General features: G+C 51.3%; 9 protein-coding genes across 9 annotated transcripts; 3 read left to right on the plus strand and 6 right to left on the minus strand.

Moving 5' to 3' along the window:
• Positions 1-3,510: 3,510 nt before the first annotated feature.
• Positions 3,511-4,029, minus strand: PV05_03951 (uncharacterized protein; the record flags this gene model as incomplete). Its single annotated transcript, XM_013464637.1, has 1 exon — positions 3,511-4,029. The coding sequence occupies one exon, from the start codon at positions 4,027-4,029 to the stop codon at positions 3,511-3,513; it is 519 nt and encodes a 172-aa protein (XP_013320091.1).
• A 293-nt stretch (positions 4,030-4,322) lies between these two features.
• PV05_03952 (uncharacterized protein) lies at positions 4,323-5,810 on the minus strand (the record flags this gene model as incomplete). Its single annotated transcript, XM_013464638.1, has 1 exon — positions 4,323-5,810. The coding sequence occupies one exon, from the start codon at positions 5,808-5,810 to the stop codon at positions 4,323-4,325; it is 1,488 nt and encodes a 495-aa protein (XP_013320092.1).
• Positions 5,811-6,167: 357 nt separating this feature from the next.
• On the plus strand, positions 6,168-8,674 carry PV05_03953 (uncharacterized protein). Its single transcript, XM_013464639.1, has one exon. It carries the CDS (start codon positions 6,270-6,272, stop codon positions 7,488-7,490), a length of 1,221 nt encoding a protein of 406 aa, XP_013320093.1. The 5' UTR covers positions 6,168-6,269; the 3' UTR covers positions 7,491-8,674.
• Positions 7,401-8,859, minus strand: PV05_03954 (uncharacterized protein). The gene is made up of 3 exons (XM_013464640.1): positions 7,999-8,859; positions 7,739-7,878; positions 7,401-7,682 (listed from the first exon to the last, which is right to left on the minus strand). The coding sequence occupies exons 1-3, from the start codon at positions 8,490-8,492 to the stop codon at positions 7,561-7,563; spliced, it is 756 nt and encodes a 251-aa protein (XP_013320094.1). The 5' UTR covers positions 8,493-8,859; the 3' UTR covers positions 7,401-7,560.
• Positions 8,860-9,243: 384 nt separating this feature from the next.
• On the plus strand, positions 9,244-10,660 carry PV05_03955 (uncharacterized protein; the record flags this gene model as incomplete). Its single annotated transcript, XM_013464641.1, has 1 exon — positions 9,244-10,660. The coding sequence occupies exon 1, from the start codon at positions 9,593-9,595 to the stop codon at positions 10,658-10,660; it is 1,068 nt and encodes a 355-aa protein (XP_013320095.1). The 5' UTR covers positions 9,244-9,592.
• PV05_03956 (uncharacterized protein) lies at positions 9,524-11,346 on the minus strand. The gene has a single exon (XM_013464642.1). It carries the CDS (start codon positions 11,277-11,279, stop codon positions 10,725-10,727), a length of 555 nt encoding a protein of 184 aa, XP_013320096.1. The 5' UTR covers positions 11,280-11,346; the 3' UTR covers positions 9,524-10,724.
• Positions 11,347-12,172: 826 nt separating this feature from the next.
• Positions 12,173-15,605, minus strand: PV05_03957 (uncharacterized protein; the record flags this gene model as incomplete). The annotated part of the gene is made up of 4 exons (XM_013464643.1): positions 12,173-13,423; positions 13,503-13,988; positions 14,088-14,310; positions 15,418-15,605. The coding sequence occupies 4 exons, from the start codon at positions 15,603-15,605 to the stop codon at positions 12,173-12,175; spliced, it is 2,148 nt and encodes a 715-aa protein (XP_013320097.1).
• A 1,897-nt stretch (positions 15,606-17,502) lies between these two features.
• PV05_03958 (uncharacterized protein) lies at positions 17,503-18,406 on the plus strand (the record flags this gene model as incomplete). Its single annotated transcript, XM_013464644.1, has 3 exons — positions 17,503-17,667; positions 17,714-17,756; positions 17,808-18,406. The coding sequence occupies 3 exons, from the start codon at positions 17,503-17,505 to the stop codon at positions 18,404-18,406; spliced, it is 807 nt and encodes a 268-aa protein (XP_013320098.1).
• PV05_03959 (uncharacterized protein) lies at positions 18,211-19,841 on the minus strand. Its single transcript, XM_013464645.1, has 3 exons — positions 19,447-19,841; positions 19,250-19,363; positions 18,211-19,167 (listed from the first exon to the last, which is right to left on the minus strand). The coding sequence occupies exons 1-3, from the start codon at positions 19,520-19,522 to the stop codon at positions 18,521-18,523; spliced, it is 837 nt and encodes a 278-aa protein (XP_013320099.1). The 5' UTR covers positions 19,523-19,841; the 3' UTR covers positions 18,211-18,520.
• Between the last annotated feature and the right edge of the window lie 156 nt (positions 19,842-19,997).

A 19,997-nucleotide genomic window follows, 5' to 3' on the forward strand; every position in this document is an offset into this window, starting at 1 on the left:
GATGTGCTTGTCGGCTCGCCCTCTAGCTCTCTGGCGAGCTCATCAATGCTCTTCTCCCAAAGCTGTGCCCTATGCTGCTCTGACTCGAGCTTTGTTTCCCATCTTTTCTTGCTGACTTCGACAGGAACTTCTTCGACCAAGCCATCGACTACTTCCAAGCAACGGTACACGTCGTCGTCTGGACTGTGGTTCAACATGAACATCAATTGAGGCAAGCCCTCTTGGATCAAATTGTAATCTTCGAAGATCGAGTGTCCTTCTGTGGATTCGCCAATTGCCTCTTTGTTATTCTGTATTCCCCGTATCATGTTGGTCGCTTGTTCGGCCTCTGGACGACCGTTGCGTTCGGCAAACCAGAATTTCATGCAGATGGCGAAATAGTAGGCGCGAATCGCGTCGCTGACACTGAACGCCATGTTAATCAGCAGGAAATAAAGTTCTCCCACTGGTTCATGGTTGAGGTCGAGCAAGAAATATCCGTCAAGCAGAAGAGCAGCCATTCGATACATTTTCGATAGCCGTTGGACATCCTTGCCGAGGGTAGACCATTCCACCCTGAGGTTGTAAACATCCTTCCTCAAAATGCGGAAGTTGCGGTCTTGCTCAGAGGTCACACAGGTATCGCAACGACAACAAAATCCAAACATGTAGCGGAGGCTGCCGATATATTCGTCAACGGTCCCGTCTAGGGGACGGTATGATCTTGTGATCTCCTCCCCTTTCTTAATTGGTTTCACAGCATACACCTGGAGAGTGACAGCAGGGACGACGACACCAGCTGGTTGCTTGGCATCCCACCGGTAAATGGCGTTAGGATGGCATGCATGATTCATGAGGCCGACCAGCAGTCCGAATACGTACACCCATTTTCCCCTGTCATCCTGCAGTCTTAGAGCATCCTCGAGAATTCGAGCCAGGCCTCTCCATACCGTCTCATCTCTCCAGGTGCTTTCTCCAAAACTCATGCCGCACCACTCGAAGAAGTCCCAGCGTGTCATATGATTCGGGTAAGCTTCGCGCTCGAGGGCACAATCGGCGTCTGCAGGGTATTCGAGGCCGGCTATCGTTCCCTTCTTTAGGAAGCCGCGTATCGATGGCATGGCCGAAGCTGCAATCGCCGCGATAGTGGTGAGATATTCGTCCCAGCGTTCTCGACTCATCTGGTAGCGATCTTTCCAAGGGCGTCGCCCCAGCTCATCTGAGTCGCACACAATGGTTGCGTATTCGGAAAATATCAGGTCGCCAGGCTCGAAGTCTTTTGGGGCGAACAGGCCAGCATTCTTCCAATGATCCGCATTTCTGTCCCACTCGGCACGAAGTCTTGGTTGATCTGACATGTTGTTCGATTGAGGATGAGGATTTCGTGGGGCGATGCTGTGGAGTCTCGATTCACCCAGAGCACTGAACAGCTTTTTGTAAGCTATCTGCGTGCTGGGCCATTTGGAGCCGAGAGGGTTATCTGAGGGACCTTTTGATCCGAGACTCATGTTGAGGGAAGAGGGAGGTAGGGTCAGGTAGGAGCGATCAAGGTGATATTGACTCTGTATCACCACAATAGGAAGGAGACACCGGATGATTGGGTTTCTACTGGCAGACGATGATTGAGCAGTGAGGAGACAAAGCAGAAGAAAAGTTGTTTGCGAGATGTTTGACTCATGGAGCGTTTGGAAGAGTGATGATATGTCTTTGAAAAGTGAGAATGCGGCCGTGCATGATTGTTCCTTGTCGACCCCTCGGCGACATCATCATGGCAAACAATGGGATCAAACCAGTTCGGCAGATCGCATCGCATCGCATTTCGACGACTAAGCAGACACGCAAGCGAGGGGAACCTCTGATGAAGTGCGAGCATACGTCGTTGCGGAACAATACAGCCAGACAGACTGACACCACCACCATCTTCATTGAGACAGGGGACTATCCTTGACAAACATCCAACGATCCTCTACTTCCTGCCAGGCGCCGTGTGTCACAATGGAGCTAGAGATCGCCATCTTCATCGCCGTCATGGCTGTTGTTGTAGCCCTGGTGTGCGTCTGGGCTCTTTACACCATGAACAACAGACCAGCGAGGTTCTTTCCGGGGTACACCCACCAACTCTGGTATCAGATGGAAGCACCTCGACGGGGCAGGTCGACGTCTAGACCGGGAGGTCAACATGGTGGACAAGAGGAGCTAGCCGTCTGAGAAACAAACATGCGCACACTCGAGGGATCCACGGGCTCCCCTTTGGTCTCTTCCTGGGCTTGGACATGTCGGTGGAAACCAAGCGCAACGAGAGGTGGTCGGAGATCTCATGGAAATGTTGATATTTCGCAATCTGCCCGACTTTGGGCCCATGAAAAGCTATGTTAGCTGTTGTGGAGGAGAAATACGCCTGGGCTATTGGGAGATCGGCGTCGGCGACCTCGCAAGCGTAACGCGCAAGCAATTGGCCAAACATTAAAACCTGGATTGAGAACAACCGGAGCATATGAAACGACGTCGTGGCGGGCGACGGATTTACAGAGGCGTCATCAAGCCTGCGCCGTTACTTGCAGCTGGCACATACAGAAGAGAGCGGGATGGATAGATCCTCAGAGAGATTAGTGGTGGACCGACACCACATTACTTCAACGGTGTCATTGCATGCTCACCACCGGTCGAAGAAGAAGCCATGGAGATAGAGCATTCAAAGCACGCATGCACAGCCTGTTGCAGTCAAGTCCCTCATACCAATCTATACTAGTAACGTGCTTTGTGATTGCACTTGCCAAACCCGCCCATCCCTTCAAATCCCAGCGTGATATTCTAGAAAATCGAATAATCACGGCGGCGCCCGCGTCAACCAGGGTTTTCCTTTACCCGTGCCAAGGCCGGTCACGGTATGATTGGAGCAGTGAAAGTCATCCGTCTGTCGCAAAGCTTAAAGATTGTCAAGTCGTCGTCATCGGAGGCAAGAGCACCCTCGGAACAGCTCGATGATGAAATATGCTGGAATCCAGAGCGTCACGGCCAGTACTGGAAGGAGAATCTGTGCCCACAATGGCCATGAGAGATACTCGCCGGCTGAACGTCGGACAATCGCTTCAGGGATGTCACTCGCAACGAGACTGATCGGCGCCATGATTGTCCTCGGGGCCTTGGAGGTGGCTGTTCGTGCTGGATTGCTTTGGCGTTTTGGGAAAAGGATGTTCGCCGTCGCAAAGCGAAGTGGGTTGGCAGATGCTCAGCGAAGGCTTTCCAAGTCGTCTAAGGGTGGAAGCTGTACAGGCCTTGGGCGGTGTCGGGTTGGATGGCGTGGCGAAGTTTGTGACGGAGGGCTGACTCTGATGAAGCGATCGGTTGATTCTCAAGACTCATGTTCGCACTCCGTGACTTTGTGTGTAATAATCAGACCTTGCGCGAGCAATATCTCTTGAGGGGGTGTAGTGGTGTTTTGGCGTAGATGCCTTTCTTTGTCGTTACGTTGACCAGCGTGGGCCGCAAACAACGGGTCAAACAAAGAAACTTTCTTTCTCAAACATGCCACTATAACCATTTTCGGCCAGCAGCAGTAACTCTTTGCCTGAACACGGGACTTTTGATAGGTTTGCCGATACTATAGAATGGGTTCATCAATGTCTTGGCCCACAGTTCGAAGACCTCGTTCATGAATTGGCGGATGGCTTCCTCCGTCTGGGGACTCGTAGGATTTTGAGGAATCGAGGTTGACGAGATGGTCGAGGTCCGGCTGCCAGCGGAAGCATTCGTCATGGCTGATGGTTGGTGGAGGAGCATGAAGCGGACATTTGTGCCCGTGATGAAGCAGCTGATGTGGGAGTTTGTCGGGGCGTAGTTGTCGATGACCTTGAGCCACATGTTGGGAGTCAACCATTGGACTTCCTCCACCACATCTAGAGCTGCGTGAACGATGAATTGATTCATGTACCGCGATGTCTCTCCATTGCGAAACCGAGCGACGCCGTCACCTCCAGCCTTGGAAGTGCCAAAAGTCAACTCAAACAGAGGAGTGTCGGTGGGCGAAATGATTACAAAGTAGTATGACATTATGATCGAATAGCATTAACAGGGCCTAGCAACGAAGACGCCGGGCAGCATGAGAATGCTGGATCAACGAGGCTCTGACCAGCCGGTGTTGCCTCCTGTAATAGGTATGTACCAGGACTGGTGTCGTCTACAGGACGTCTTGCTCAGCAAGGCGTCGTGATCGGAAATGGACTAGAGATTCTTGGCAGCGCTAGTCCCAATCCGATTCCTTGATTTTGGCCTCCGCTAGGTTTCGTCGTTCTGCGATTTCTCTCCTCGGGTACTTTCCCTGCTCTTGCAGTGATGAACATCTTCTACTGAGTCGAGGCACCGTCCAAAGGCACGCTCCAGACTCTAACATCATTGTCAGCGACAGCTGCCATCATGACTTTGCCATTCCTCGAGTCCTCCCATATGGCCGCTTCGTAGCCACTCTTACCCTGGGGCTCATCTACCGGGGGCTCGTGAGGGATGTCCTCGTCAGTTCCAAGTCGGGCGAAGCGCCACTTGTGTTGCTTCTGAAGGTCGTACACTTCGATCCCTCCATCTCCAACGGTAAAGACAACAAGCTTGCAGCCTGAATCCACGTAACGAACGCTGTGCACTTCAAGGTAGCTTTTCAGTAATCTTTTTTTACGTTCATCATCCACCTTGCACGCATCTGTACTCAGCTCCCGTTGCTGAACGATTTCATTCTGCTCCACGTCAATCACAAACACGGTGCCCAGCCTACGACCTCCAATGGCTAGCATGCGACTATCTGCCGACCACGACAAATGTCGACACCAGTCGACATTCATTTGACGCGACCACAAAGTTGAACCATCTGACATTGAGTAGAGATAAAGTGTGCCATCACCGCTGGTTCCCGCAAAGAGCTTGGAATCCGGTGAGAAGCCGCCGGTCCAATTTTGTTTTCCGGTCTCGAATCTGAACTTGAGATTGCCGTTCTGGGCTTCCCATATCCTCATGGTGGTGTCCCAGCAGCAGGTGCCTATCAATGTTTCATCAGGACTGAAGCCGGACCACATGATCGCGTCGGTATGGCCGTCCAAAGTAAAAAGATCCTTGCGTGTCTCCATGGACAGCACACGCATCTCCCAAGGGACGTTCGAGTTGGATCGAGGTCGATTGCCGGGTAGGTACATGAGTTTATCCCCCGAGGGATTGAAGTAATTGGTGTCGAAAGAAGTCAACAATCGCCCTGCAATTTTCGCATCTTCTGCAACGCTGTGTTTGGTGGTAAGCTTTGTTACCAGGCTCTCAATGTCTTTTGACAAATTTCCACTTTCGGCCTCTGTGAGAATCAGGGGAACTTCGCCTTCGGAGAGGCGCGCTGCGACAGCGTCGCTAGCTTCTCTGGCAATGTTGGAGATGGTGGCTTCATCAATTCTGGGGCGAGTCTTTTGCGCATGCAAATCCCAAATGATGACTTCGCAGTCGGCCTTCACGGATCCGCCATAGTTGTTTGTGGCCGCCGAGACAAGAACATTCGCATCGCCTGGCTGGAAGGCGATAGCGTCGACTCGCGAAATGTGGCCCTTCAGCACTTGTTGGAGTTTGAATTCCTCTGTGCCGAAAATATGAATGTCGTGTTCAACAGCAACCGCAAGGAGCGAGTTGTCCGAGCTCACGACAACCGCGGTTGGTTGTGACGGCAGCATGATTTTGTAGTCTTCAGAACCCCATTCCAAGTGCCCTCCTTCGACGTAGGGAAACGGCTCATCGCTGTCGGTTTTAAAATCCTGGTTGATTTTGTACCGCCAGTCATGGGAGAACTGCTCACCGGAATAGCTGAACATGTTCGATAGATTGCGTTGAAAGGTTTGCCGTTAAGATGGCCTATCCGTCGTCAACGTTCGTGAATGGTCTATGCAACAGAAGCTGATAATTCGCATTCCTGTGGCTAAAGAGCATATTAAGTGCTTTACTGCGTGGTCATGTCGATGTTGCTGCCTGGACGGATCGGCATTCGCATCCTGCGAGACCCTGTTCACGCTCTGCCGTTCTTGCCGAATGCGACTGGTAACACAACCCAACTCTGTGCATTGCTATGTCTGTGACGATCTGTTAGGGGGTTCCCAGAGTCGTTTTACAGTTGCGCCATACCATGGACACCTTGAGGACGAGGCTGGAGAGCGCATCGGAAGCGGCGGCGATAAGATAAGATTTTCGTGTTCTGTGCCAAAATCACAGCGATATTTCGTTTTCTCTACACAAATACGCAGCCTGGCAGCTTTGTTGTCAAGCTGGAGATCAATATGCCCGCGCTTGCATTTGGCTTGACCTCTGCTAGATCGAAGCCTGGTCTGTCAAAACCTCAGAAGCGGAAAGCTTTCTTCGATGAAGAAGAAGAAGCCCCAGAGAACCAACCCCCGCCATCATACGGCGCAAAGAAAACCTCGAAACCTCTGCGACCATTAAGCGGCTTTGGGGACGACGATGACGATGCTGAACCTCCCAAAGAAGAGCCGAAGCAATATGGACTGCAGCCTGCGAAGGGGAAACCTGCGGCGCTCGGAGGAGGAACGGAGAAATATACGAACCTCTCTGCTCTACGGAGTGCCAAATTACACGATGAGACAGCCTCGAAGATAGATGCCTCGGTCTACGACTACGACGCCGCTTATGACACATTCCACGCAGATAAAGAGAAGAAATCGTCGTCTGATGGCCAGGAGTCTGGTCCGAAGTACATGACATCCCTCCTACAAAGCGCCGAAGTTCGCAAACGAGATCAACTACGAGCGCGAGAGAAATTACTACAACGAGAAAGAGAAGCTGAAGGGGATGAGTTTGCAGATAAAGAAAAGTTCGTGACCGGTGCATACAAGAAGCAACAAGAAGAAATAAGGCGATTGGAAGAGGAAGAGAAGAAACGCGAAGAAGCCGAGGAAGAGCGACGGAGGAAAGGTGGTGGCATGACTGCGTTCCATAAGCAGATGCTTCAGAAGGATGAGGAGAGGATGCGTATAATCAAGGAGGCAGAAGATGAGGCTGCCAGCAAGAAAGCGACCGGAGTACAAGCGGACACCGAGGTCGAGGAAGAGGAGTCTGATGCGAAGATTGCTGAAGAGTTGAACAAGCAAGGAGCAAGAATCGTGGTCAACGATGAAGGAGAGATTGTCGACAAGAGACAGCTGCTCTCTGCTGGTCTGAACGTCGCACCCAAGAAGCCTGGAAGAGAGGCAGAAGCACCAAAGAAACAAGACAGCACCCGTCCTCAAGAGTACTGGAAGTCTTCCAAGGCTCAGGACGCGCGACAAGGCCAGCGTGAGAGACAATCGCGCATGGTGGAACGGCAGATCGAGGAGATGGCGGCGAAACAGAAAGAAGCTGAAGCTGAAGAGGGTAACGCGCTTCAGGAGAAGAACAAGAGCAAAGTCACTGAGGCTGACAAGATGGGTGCTAAGGAGAGATATCTGCAGCGAAAGAAAGAGAGGGAAGAGGAAGCCAGGAAGAAGAAGGAAGATGGTGGCTGAAGCTGTGATGAGCTTTTCCAGTCTCTTCCCTCTCCATCGACGCCAAAGCATCTTCTTGAGCCAGAGGCGCTCACTGGACGAACAAGCCACCATCAACAGAGATGACCTTGTTATGCACATATCCAGTCTTGACCATCCAGACGACGGTTTCAGCAATCTCTTCCGGCTTTCCTAATCTGCCGATTGGAATTCCTGCGACACAGCATATCAGTCTACGGCCCTGAAAACTCAACGCGGTGCAGACTTACTCGCTGCTAGTTCGGTGCTCCCTGGTAACATCTTCGTCTCCTCGATCAATGCTGGGGCCACTCCATTCACAGTAATGCCCTTCTTTCCATATGCTCCAGCCAACCAGTGCACAAGCCCGTGCATGGCGGACTTGGAAGACCTACAGCACAACATTGGTCAGTCAGCCATGGCGCCCCTCAGCGTGGACAACAAAACAGACAACCTCTCAACGAGGACGGGGACCAGTATTTCTCCGGAGCCTCAAGGAAGAAGAACATACGCATAATGAGGCCCGACCACACCTCCCGTGAACCCAGCCACGCTCGAGCAGAAGATCACTCGTCCCCAACCCTTCTCCACCATACTCGGCAAGCAAAGCTGCGTCAGCAGAAACGCTGTCCCACAGTTTGCACGCCACGTCTGCTCGAAGTCTTCGATAGTGATCTCCGAAATGTCCTTGACGCCAGACTTGCCCAGCGTCAAGCCAGCGTTGTTGAACAGGATGGTTGGTTGACCCATCTCACGTACGACAGCAGCATGTAAGTTGCGTGCCCCGTCGTAGCTGCTCAGGTCAGCCTGGAAAGACGATGCCTTGACGCCCATTGACTGGAGCTGTGAAACGAGGCTTTTCGCAGTGTCTGCAGCGCTGTTGTAGTGTACGGCGATGCTACAGCCCAAGCGCGCCAACGACAGGCATGTTGCGTGACCGATGCCGCCGGTCGCGCCTGTGATAAGGGCCAAGTAGGAGGAGAGGTCGGTTGTAAGCGCAGACATTGTGATGATGTTTCTTGCGCTGGGGATGGTGAATGAGCAGATACCGGCCAGTGCTGGGTGTTGGTGCTGTAGATGTAAAGCCTGGTGATCTGATCAGAATCTGCGTAACGTTCAATATACGATTGTCCGCAGCATGCGATAGGCTCGATGCAGACGAGAATTCGCTGTTGCTTCTCTGCTCGTCTCGGCTCAGTGAAATGCTGCTTATTGTCTTCTGAGATCACCACTATTCTGTGCGTCAGGTGCTTTTCATACAATATCTGACTCGGCCACGACCATCCGATAAGATTGCAAGATCGACTCTAGACAGTTTGGGCGTCTGACTGCAACGAGAGCGCAAAAGACCGGATGGCTTTCCGAAGTAAAGAAGTATGTTTCGCAGTTCACGACATCTCGACGGCAGCAAGCGGAGAGATGTTGATATTGGCGGCCAAGGAGATTACAAGTGGAACGCGCGGGGGAACTTTACACATTTCATCGATCGCTGCAAAGTACTCACCTAGTTGGTACTATGCGCGACAACTGGATTGTACCTAACGCTCTTCTCCATCCTCTTTCCAGACATAGGCAATTTGTCTTTCTTCTCCCTCCGCATCTCCTCCGTGCTCCCCTCGTCTGCCGCTCTTTGCTGTATGACAAGAAGTCAAGCAAGCCAGTTACTGTCAGCCTGTTCCATCGTGGGCCACGTTAATTGGGCAGATTGATAGCGGACGGCTCAGAGAGCTGAGTGTCCAACTGACCTCTCCAGGGGACAGACGACAAAAGGATAGAAGATAGTCCTCGACATACACGCGCCTGGGAGGGGCTGTGCGTCCGTAAACAGTTGAGTGTGCTATTTTGATCGAGTCGACTGGCCGGCACGACGATGCGAGGCGCAAGTTCTTGGCCAGCGTACTCCCTACCTGGCCTGCCTGGTACACTACAGCCTAACTAAGGTACATTAGTCTGGTCGTCAAGGAGCGGAACACAAGCGCTTCTCGCTGGAAGTGGTCTTATTCAAGACTATAGCATAACAGCAGCTCGAACACCTGCCACCCTGTTCATCAAGCCCACCTACAGCTACAGCTATCAGACTTCCATCTCCGGACCACACCACCATAATGTCGACGCTGCACGTTCCATCCCCAGCCTGCCCGCCAGCTGTGGCCTCCACAGAGCTGGAGCTACACTATCTCGCCGAAGGGGCCGCCAACATTATATACAGCGTCTCCGTTCTCTCGCCGCAATCACTGCAGGAGCACTCGCACTGCTGCGTGATGCGGCTACGCAAAGACCTGCGGTCCACTAAGCCCGCCGTGGCAGTTATGGCCGACTTCGACAGGCGTATCGCCCCCCTCTTCACCGGCTACGAGTCCCTCCTCATGACGCAAAGCTTGTACAAGCTCACTCCTGAAATGGTCCGCGCGGCAACAGAGGAGCTCCTGGAAATGGACCACGTGGACTTATCCGCCCTGTCAGCGGATCTCGACAATTTGGAGGGCAAGCCGAGAAGGGGTCTCCGCCCTCACCACAGACGGCACGTGTATTTGCCCGCGTACGAAGATGAGCAGTATGGCATCTTGATGCAGAATCTCCAAGGCCCGGGAATAGACTGGCTCGTGGAGTTCAAGCCAAAGTGGCTGGTACAGAGTCCAAGTGCGCCTGTGGAGGCGAAGAATTGCCGCACGTGCGCGTTGAATGCGATGCGGAGACAAAAACAGAAGCACCAAGGGAGAGGTGATTCCGGATTCTGTCCTTTGGATCTGCTCGAGGAAGGCGACGCGTTGGAGCGCGCACTGGCGAAGATCTGGCCGCCAATCGAAGGAGACTTCCGGGAGTTTGTGGCAGCTTTCAAGAAGACGGTTCAGCCTGCGCTGTTTCACTTGAGAAAGCTTCAGGAGGAGCACGGAAGCGTCGGGCTGAAGGATTTCCAGAACCCGATAGGGAAGGATTTTGGGGTGGCTATGGCCTTGAGAGACTGCAGTGTTTTTCTGGCGCTGAGGAGGAGGAAGAACGAGCCCCAGGATCAAGGTGTGCTTGTCGAACTAGTTGATGTCAAGTTCGCGGACTTGGACTTGAAGAGCATCGAAGGGGGAAAGGTCCAGAAATGGGCAACCATGGAGCAAGAGCTGCTCGATGGCGGATGGTATTATAGCCGTGAAGATTCTAATTGTTCGTTATCCCGTTAAAATCGTTAAATCGTAAATGGCGTTCGTTGGCCAACTCGTATGAAGCTTCCACCCATCCGTTTCTTCACCAATTATGATGTATGGGGAAGACGAGCTCAGCCAGTCTCTCGACACTGTGGTCCTTGATATTCTTTATCTCATTCCGGATGCGTTCGAGGAGCTCTGCTGAAAGCCCGCCTTTCCGTCGAGCGTATATATCTATGCCTGCGGGCGTGAAGAGTGTCTTCTGGAAGTATGTGACGCACCATCCGTCGTCTTCACCACCGTAGCCCAAGACTTGCCAATGGCTAGATGCTATCTTCAAGAGGCCTTTCCCTCGCCAACTGTATGCGGCGCAGACCTTCGCGTCTGGTGTATCGTACCCTTCCACCTTTTTGTGCTTGTTGGACTTGAGAGGCTGGTACTCGACGAGGTCGTCAAGGACCTCTACATTGTTCGGAAGAGGCGTATAGGTGATCGTGACGTTTCGGTTGGACTTCCACATGGGCAGAGTCGAATGTGTCACGTACCATTTGCCATGTAGGGAGGACGCTTGAGGAGTCGCGAAGTCTACGCTTTTGTCGTCAACGCTCGTGGAAGGTGGGCGGAAGTTAAGACGGTTGTTTTCGACGTCGGCCATATTGACTGAAAGGTCTATATAGCCATACAAGAATAGCAAAAGTACAAGTAATGCTAGGAGGTAAGACTGGGGACGGAAAAAGAGTTGGAGATGGCACGTCAACAACAAACACGCTTCCCCTTTAGACGAGATGATGGTGGCGCCCAAGCGCGTCATCTTCACTCCAGACTTCCTGCAACCCGTAACAATTTCTTACAGTCTGAGTCCTCGGAAAGAGAGGCATGAATGGTTTTTGTGAAGTCGAGACTGACTCGCTCGTTTGAGCAACGCTGCCCAACGGTCAATACGATTTATCAGCGCGACAGGAACTGCGTCATCTCAATCTACCCCTTGTAGAATCACCTTGGCCGGCGTGGATGTTGAAGTCAGAGGCGAGTACCTCTCCAGGTCATCTTTGTCGAGACTCATCTCCATTGACTGCATCCTCCAAAAGCTGTCATGATCATGGTGGACCAGTACAACCATGTCAATGACACGAATGTGTGGCTCGAGTCCTTCACTGGGTCTCCCACGATGAAAGCTCGTCCAAAGGTATATGCATATCTTCGTTCTTCCACACCCGTCTATACGTAGGCCGAGAGTATTATAGTAAAGATGTATGGACCCCAAAAAGACACCCAGGACCATCCTCATTCTCTGGGCTGCTGGCCGAATTTGCCAGCCTTTGGCGAAATTCTTGCTCAGCCAAGATCAAAACATACAACTGAGATTGGTCACAAGCAAAGCCGAAAAGAAGACCGACTTCCACCAGAAATGGTCAAGCTGTGAAGGAATTGTCGCAGACTACTACGACGTCCCATCGTTGCAGAATGCTGTTGAAGGCATGGAGGGGGGTTTTCTCGTCATGACGCTCTCAAGGAGTCGCGTGGACCCTATACACCAGTGACACTACTTCAAAATTGTGCAGCATCAGCAGGGTGATTGGCGAAGGAAGATGGATATATCTCGTAAGCATCATCGTTTAGGCAGCCATGGATGACCGCATTCCAATCCGGGCAGAATGGAATTTCCGGCATTGACAGATCCAAAGGCGAAAAGATACTTTGGCTGGAATCAGGAATATAGTCTTGGACCAATTCGGGGAGGCCGGATGTTCCATGTTCTGTTGCTGTCGTGCCGGTGGGCGGCGGGATTTCGGTACCTGAAAGAAGCTGGGAAGTACAATGTTCACCACTGTTGGACGACTGGATCCCGACATCTGCGGTGGCCACAGACAGCTGGGTACGCTGCCTCGACGATAAAGCCAGGCATCGGAGCAGATTGATATATCTCCAAATGCTACCGTGCCCATATTCATCATGGATCCCCGCCGAAGGACGGTGGAGCCTCATTGCGCGAGGGAAGAGCTCTTCAACCAAAGCCCAGGCACGTTCTGTCTCGAATCCACAGGGGCTGCTACAGAGACAGCGTAGAACGTAGGCAAGGGCGTACCATGGAGTGTAGATGTTGAAGAACCATTTGAATCTGGAACCAAGTCCCCCAATCGATAACACATAATTACTTTCCAGCCCATCACAGGCCAATTTGAAGGACGGCTTGAGCACGTCAGGTGTCGTATCACCTTGTGCCCCTTTTTGCTTTCGCATGCTGATCTCCTCTCGTAGTTGCAGCACGAATTCCATTTTCTTACAGGCAGTGGTCCCATGTTGAATTGCGAGGCGTGACAGATGGGTGGATGTTCCCGAATATTTAGCTGCCAAATATTGATAACGCTGCTGGAGAATCTTTCTCTTTTCTGTGACATCAAGAAGAGCATCTGCGGAATGTTGCTCATGACTATCAAGAACTGGATGTAGTAGCCGGCAGGACTCGGTCTGAATCAGAAAGAAAGACATTTCTGTCCAACCATCCGACTCCACTGGAAAGCATGTCATGTCTGGATAGATTTGGTTGTCATTCACATTCAAGGGAAGCCGTAGTTCCCGGTTCACGAGATCAACCGTAGGTCGAAATCCTTGATCTTCTGGGGCACGGGATTCAAGCACACATAGATGCCACCAGAGACGAAGACGCATTTCCGTCTCAAAGGGGCTCAGTCGGAGGCTGGCACCATCTCGGTGCAGGCCGATCGCTTGGGCGAGCCGAATCCCAAGCCCATTGAGGACCCATACACTCCGGCCAACTTCGTGGGCCCGTAAACAGGTCTAGAACAGATATGGTCAGTTAGATAGACCAACCGAGTGAGAGAACATCACCGATTCCAGGGCCAGCCTCGGTACTCACCACATAGATTGCGAGAGCTTGTAATGCCTCTATTTCAGGTCGTTTCATGAGATCTGTTACCACGAGTAGTCGGTCCAAGGATATCTTGTAGTGGTTCAAAAGCGCCTGTTTCTCGCAGGATAGGTCAATGGGTTCATGATCATCATCATGACAAAGTGCCGTGACGGCGGCAAAATAGATGGCAAATGTCAACGCCACTGTTGAAGATTGTGCGGACCTGGGTTCCAAGATGGTTGCAAGAACAGTAGACTGGACAGTTGGTATATGCAAAATTTTGAGGACCGGATCGACCGACTTGACGTACACATTCCATAACCGAAGGGCTAGTTGGATATCAGGATAGAACTCCAGCACATCTGAAACCATGTCTGAAGGAGCACAAGCACCTGGCTGCGCACGAAGTGTCTGATGAGCTTTTGTACTCTTCTGAAGATGCGAGGCTGCTGTTTCCGAGCCAGTAGGTTGGGTCGTTTTGATATTTTCTCCCTAGTGGATGCGTCATATTAGCTTGGCCGCGTTATGTATGATACCTTTATAGGGAAGAGAGTAAAACTCAGAGGCATTCTAAGAAAAATCCAGACTCACATCTTGCGGTAGATCTGCGATATTCGGATTGTTCTCATACCGGACAACTCGTTCATCATTCAATAATAGCTCCCATGTTAGCTTGCAGGGGAGCTGATCGGATGGATGTTGATTTGCAGTTCCAATTGCATTGACATTTGCACCAGGTTGAACCTGAATCTGAGTCTGAGTCCCGCCGCCATCACCATCACAAGCTGCTGCAGATCCTGTAGTGCCTTGACTACTGTCAATCAAACGTGATAGCAAAATTTCCAATCGTTCCAGGCGGTTGGAGACGCTTTGCAGAGAGGGACTTTTCCTTGCCACGTCTGTGGCCTTTGTGGGATACACGCAGGATATGCCACATCTCGAACAGTTGGTGCAAGGCACTCCACGGTCACAGCGGACCTTCCGCTGATGGCAGCCTCGACAGGACCGTGCCCCTTGTTTATAACTTTGCGGGGACGAGTCCCGGATTGGGTGTGACATGCTAGGTTTTGGGGAAAGATTTAAGAGAATTCCAACAATTCAAAGTTGGAAAATGATGGGAGAGTTGTTGACAGAAAATGCTCTTGAAGAGAGGAACTGTGGTGACGGTGGCTGACGGTGGCAGTCGAGGCAGTCTCCTCGGGCATCTCGGAACCTCTCAGTCTGCAATTAACACCTAACCATAAGAAGCAATTGCGCTAAGCCCTACATAGGTAACCCCGGCATTTTCGGCGCCGCTGGGGCCGAAGTAGTCAGATACTGACCAGTCACAATTCAGCGGTCCTGATGCCAGCATGCGCCTAGCATAGTATACAAAAAGTACAAATGACTATATATGTTAATCAAGTAGTAACTATGAGCACTCCAGCGACTGAGCTGTGTTTCTAGTCAAGCCTTGATTGCAAAATTTAGTTGATTTGATCGCGCATCTCTGGCATTCAATCCTCAGACCTTTTCATCATGTCAAATATCGAAATCAAGGAAGATGTCAACGAAAGGAATAGCCCGGAATCAACTTCGAGCCCAGGCAATGAGCGTCATGAGCACGGTCAGGCCATAAATGCCATGAACTGGAGTCTGGGAATGAAACTGTATCATACTGCTATCCCTTGCTTCTTAGCCTTCTTGATGTAGGTCTTGAACAACCCAGAGCATGTTGTTTACTCCTGCTGACCAAGTCATAATCAACTGAAGCACATTTTCCGCGTCCGTCACAGGTCCTGCCACCTCTGTACTCATGACTGAGTTCAACATCAATCGTACCAAAGCCCTCCTCCCAGGAACTCTGTACATGGTGGGGTTGGCCTTCGGCCCTCTGATCATGGCGCCCCTGTCAGAGTTTGTTGGTCGTCGTTGGCTGTACCTGGTAACCTCGTCAAGCATAGTTGCTTTTGCAGGAGCTTCTGGAGCTGCACAAAGTTTTGCCACACTTTTGATCTGCCGTTTTTTCTGTGGATTCTTGGGATCAGCTGGAGTTGCTATCGGTGCAGGAACAATCCTAGATCTTTGGGGGATGGCAAATGCTGGAGGGTTGGCAAGGCTCCTCTTCATCTGGGGCCCTTTCTTGGGGCCTACTTTGGGCCCATTGGCAGGGGCATATGTTATGCACGAACACCATGGCGATTGGAGATGGACTCAGTGGATCGTGGCCTTGATTGGAGCACCCATCTGGATTTTGATCCTTTTCATGAAGGAGACTTCTGACTTTCGAATCCAACACAGTGTTAAACACCCAGGTCGTTTTGGCACTCTTGAATTGGCCTTGTCAACACTCAAGGCTGCAGTGCTCCGCTCAATGAGCATACTTACCACTGAGGCTATTGCATTCTCGCTGACTCTGTACACAGGATATGCATATGCAGTCGTCTTCAGCTTTTTTGCAAGTGCCACTTATGTCTATTCCCTAGACTATGGTTTCAACAGTCGAGAGATTGGTCTTTCTTTTCTCGGTGTGGTCATTGGTTATTGTCTGGCTGCTGTCATGCATGTGATAGTTCAAGGGACACTTTATGCTCGAGCTGTGCGGAAAGCACCCAACGGCCGTCCAGCTCCAGAGCACCGACTGTACACCGGTATGGCAGGAAGCGTTTTCTTGCCTATTGGGCTATTCTGGTTCGTTTGGTATCTTCCTGCAGAACGCTGAGTTCAGCTTCCAGTGTCAAGCTAATCATCTTGTTTCTGCCCCCTGTAGGTACGCATGGGGAGCTCACCCGGGGGGACACTGGGCAACAGTTGTGGCTAGCGGTATCCCTTTTGGTCTTGGTGCCTTTGTTCTCTTTGTGAGTATTCTATTCTCCCTTGCGAAAACCAGCAGTTTCTTACTAATCGCCCTTTCTCCAAAGCTGTCCTCCATAAGCTACCTTATCGAATCATACGGGGCTGGTGCTGCTGCGTCTGGTAAGCCCCCTTCTTTTTGTTTCAAGTGTATAATTTGAGACTCACTCCAACAGCTATCGCTGCAAATGGATCTTTTCGATACCTTCTCGGAGCGGTATTCCCTTTGTTCACCATTCAAAAGTATGAGAATTTGGGCATCCATTGGGCTGGAAGTGTGTTTGCTTTTCTGTCTCTGGCACTGCTTCCTATACCTTGGATACTCTTCAAATTCGGCCATAGACTCCGGAAGAACAGCCATTTCATAGCATCTGCATGAGTAAGCAGCAGAATATTACGACACCAAGCTGCCTTAGCGATCTCACTAGGCAGAATGGTTGGCGGAGGGATGTGATAGCGAGATGCAGAGGAGTATATAAAGATTTTTATTTACCAGATGTATTTAGTTCTTCATGACTCTTTACGATCAAGTGTTCGGATTGCCAAAAGATTTGGATTTGCACCTGGTTTCAGACATATGCCTCATCTGGGCTGAGTCACCGGAAAGCTGGAGTATGGGTTTATTGAAAGTTTCTCAGGCGCTTGCAGTAAAAAACGCCGTCAACAAGGCAAAGCGTACGAAGCTTCGCCACCGTCTTTCCGATTGTCGTCGATACCGCGTATATTATCGACGCGAGCTGTCCATCAGTGAGTGTTTGGTGGTTGATCCCAGATATCGGATGTCACGAGTCTTCTAGCATCTGACTCCAGGTGTGCATGGAATTTCGAATTCCTTCCTTCTTGCTTGCTCATTCTCTTCCAAAGATCAACCAATGCGACTCCATTGACGGGGTCGACTCTTTGATAAAAAGAGAAAGCAGAGATTGGTTGTCTCATGCTGCATGGGCCCAATACCTCGTTGATTTCGGACAGTAAATGTGCCTCCCAGTCGATCATGAACATTCTGAAACAAAACAAATTGTCCAGTTCGCTTTCAAACCACCGTCTACCTACCGTCCTCCCATAGGCAAAGTCTTCTCAAACTTCTTCTCCTCGCTTCTCATGTCAAGAGCATACTCAACCCGTCAATGCACTGAATCCCATCAAGCCTGATCATCGCAGCTATATTCTCAGTATGGGTCCGTCGCTTTCCATCCTGACAACAATTATCCTGCGCTATTCATTCGTCCAAGCCTACAACGAGATGATGTTCACAGAACCTCTCATCGCGGCTGGTGAATCGTTCACGCTCACTTGGACAAATTCCTCCTCCTACATTGTCAATATTTGGCTATTCACTGTGAGTCGATGTCAAAGCACCGGGTTCTATCTGACGGTCTTACCAGGTCGGCGAGGGAGTCAATGACTATCTAGTGGACGAGCTTGCGCGTGAGTAATCCCTGCTCGGATCTCTCAATGCCTTTGAGCTCACCATAAGAGATTCGATACCTGCCTCCGACCAAGAAATGACTCTCATTATACCGCCCAGCCTCGTTCATGCAGACGCTGCCTACTACTTCGTGATTCTGGCTGTTCCAGAAGCAGAATGGAGCCCGCCGTCTGCCAACTTCTACATGTCCGGCGCTGAGGGGGAGACTAGTACCGCATCTGCGGCTGATACTACGACAGGGACACCGGTAGCTTCTGCAAGCAGCCCAGCAGCCGATCAATCTTCAGCCAGCAATGCAGAAGCCACGGACTCATCGCAACAGGATCCAGATTCTGGTGTGCCTACTGGTGCCGTCGCGGGTTTAGCAGTCGGTTGTACAATGGCGGGAATTCAGATAGGAATGATGATATCCGGTGGGGTATTCACGCATCGGGTCATAAGAGTGATGAGGAGGAGGAGGTTGATGACAGATAGAGCGGTCCAAGCATCAACAGACGACTTCAATGAAGAGAAGACTGCAACGCAAACCGATACACAGCATATGAGAGACATCTATTCGGGGACAACGGGCCAAGATGGATTCTGGGTAATGGACCCACATACGAGTCGTCCCATACCAGAAGTCCAGGGCGATTCGAGACAATTGTGATGTTCGATCGGCTGCAGATCACCCGGTTTCCTCAAAGAGACATCCTTTGACCAATCTTTCTTCGCTTGGGCAGATTCGCATGCAAGTGCGCGCATTGCCATACCAAACAATCCACTACTTCACTTTCGTCAACGTGCCCGAGAGATATGGCAAAGCCGACCACTCGAAATTCGTCTTCAACTCCACCGCCTCCCACTGCCCGGCCTTCTTCAACGATGAAGCAGTATCCCGACCCATTTCGCAACCAGCCAGGAAGAACGTCCACCCGAGGACTGTGTACAATATCTGCATAAACCTGCCCAGAACACTTCCATTCTTGGTCCAAGGATTCCTGATGTGCTCAACGACCATCAATTCTCCCCCAGGTCGGAGAAGAGAGTACAACTCGCGCACTGCGTCGTCCAGGTTCGGCACAGAACAAAGCACTCGGACACATACAATGGTATCGAAGATTTCATCCGATGACGGCTTGACGCCTTGCTTTTCAAGCGCGGAGAGCAATTCCTTCTTATCGGCGGTGCACCCCAGGACGTGGTACCTATCTGTGAGTTTGGCTTCGTAGATCCGCTGCTGCAATGGCGCGTGGAGACCTAGCGTCGGCTCTGCGCCGTATATAGCTGTTATATTGGCATTGTCGGAGAAACAGGAGACGTGAGAACCGGATCCAGGGCCAATGTCCAGGACGACGCCGTGGGCGCGAGATAAGATGGGCGGAACCAGTGTTGCTGATCCTGCCGGCGGTGGTGGTGGGTCGACGGGGGCTGGATACTGGAGCTTAGCGACTCCGTCTCTGCTGCATGCGGGAAGATCTCAAGAATCAGAAAGGGAAATTGGTAAGCTTACCAGTCACCTTTGTCCAGAAATCCGAGAAGGCGTCGTCTCTAACCTGCTTGAGTTTGAGAGACGTGGGGAAATTGCCTCCGAGAATGAAGGATCGGAAGGCGTGAATGAAGAAGGCTACCTCGGGTGTCAGTACAGATCGCATAAGCCCTTCCTGGTCCAGAAGGGGTAGTGGAACAAGTTTCCCATTTCTGACTTACCTCGGGCACTGTGGTAGAGAAGATAGCCCGGGTCAAGCAAACTCAATAAGCGGTCTTTGAGTGGTGGCCACGCCATGGTCGGAATTCCTTTCTTTCCCTTGCTTCTGTCGCCGCACACTGTTCGCAAAGTTCCCAGAGCCTGTCACTAGAGCCTCGTGAACCTCCTATATCTTGTCGTGCCTCTCATAGGCTTTTAGTTTGCTCAGGTGTGCTCGGGGTCTGTCAAAGAGGGAAATCGGGGACGTTGGTGCCGCTAAATTGTTGCATATAAATAACTGGGGGTAAGGTTCGTACATATACCTTACTCCTTAGGTTGGCCTCGATATCCTCGGCTACCACAACGCCCCTTTCGGCGCCTTACCACACATTGATGGGGTCCTGGTCCCCGAGACGCGCCAAAAGCCAAGCGAGCGGAAATTCTTATGTGTAATTCGGTCCAACCACCTCGTCCGTGCCACGAAACGGACGGACTATTCCTTATCGTTATCGGTTGTTCCCCGCATTGAGGGGTCTGTCGCTATATTTTTTTGACGCCTCTGTGATTGGTCCAG

This window comes from Exophiala xenobiotica (genome assembly GCF_000835505.1).
Source record: "Exophiala xenobiotica strain CBS 118157 unplaced genomic scaffold supercont1.2, whole genome shotgun sequence".
NCBI classification, from domain to species: Eukaryota; Fungi; Ascomycota; class Eurotiomycetes; order Chaetothyriales; family Herpotrichiellaceae; genus Exophiala; species Exophiala xenobiotica.

Excerpts from the sequence above, each read along its gene's own strand:
- PV05_03953 (XM_013464639.1), top strand. The coding sequence starts at position 6,270 with ATGCCCGCGCTTGCATTTGGCTTGACCTCTGCTAGATCGAAGCCTGGT.
- PV05_03954 (XM_013464640.1), bottom strand. The coding sequence starts at position 8,492 with ATGTCTGCGCTTACAACCGACCTCTCCTCCTACTTGGCCCTTATCACA. Across the intron at positions 7,879-7,998 it reads GTGGTCGGGCCTCATTATGC|GTCTTCCAAGTCCGCCATGC; the intron begins GTATGTTCTTCT and ends GTTGTGCTGTAG. Across the intron at positions 7,683-7,738 it reads GAGCACCGAACTAGCAGCGA|GAATTCCAATCGGCAGATTA; the intron begins GTAAGTCTGCAC and ends GCTGTGTCGCAG.
- PV05_03956 (XM_013464642.1), bottom strand. The coding sequence starts at position 11,279 with ATGGCCGACGTCGAAAACAACCGTCTTAACTTCCGCCCACCTTCCACG.
- PV05_03959 (XM_013464645.1), bottom strand. The coding sequence starts at position 19,522 with ATGGCGTGGCCACCACTCAAAGACCGCTTATTGAGTTTGCTTGACCCG. Across the intron at positions 19,364-19,446 it reads TCTCTACCACAGTGCCCGAG|CCTTCTTCATTCACGCCTTC; the intron begins GTAAGTCAGAAA and ends CACCCGAGGTAG. Across the intron at positions 19,168-19,249 it reads TTTCTGGACAAAGGTGACTG|CCCCCGTCGACCCACCACCA; the intron begins GTAAGCTTACCA and ends TCCAGTATCCAG.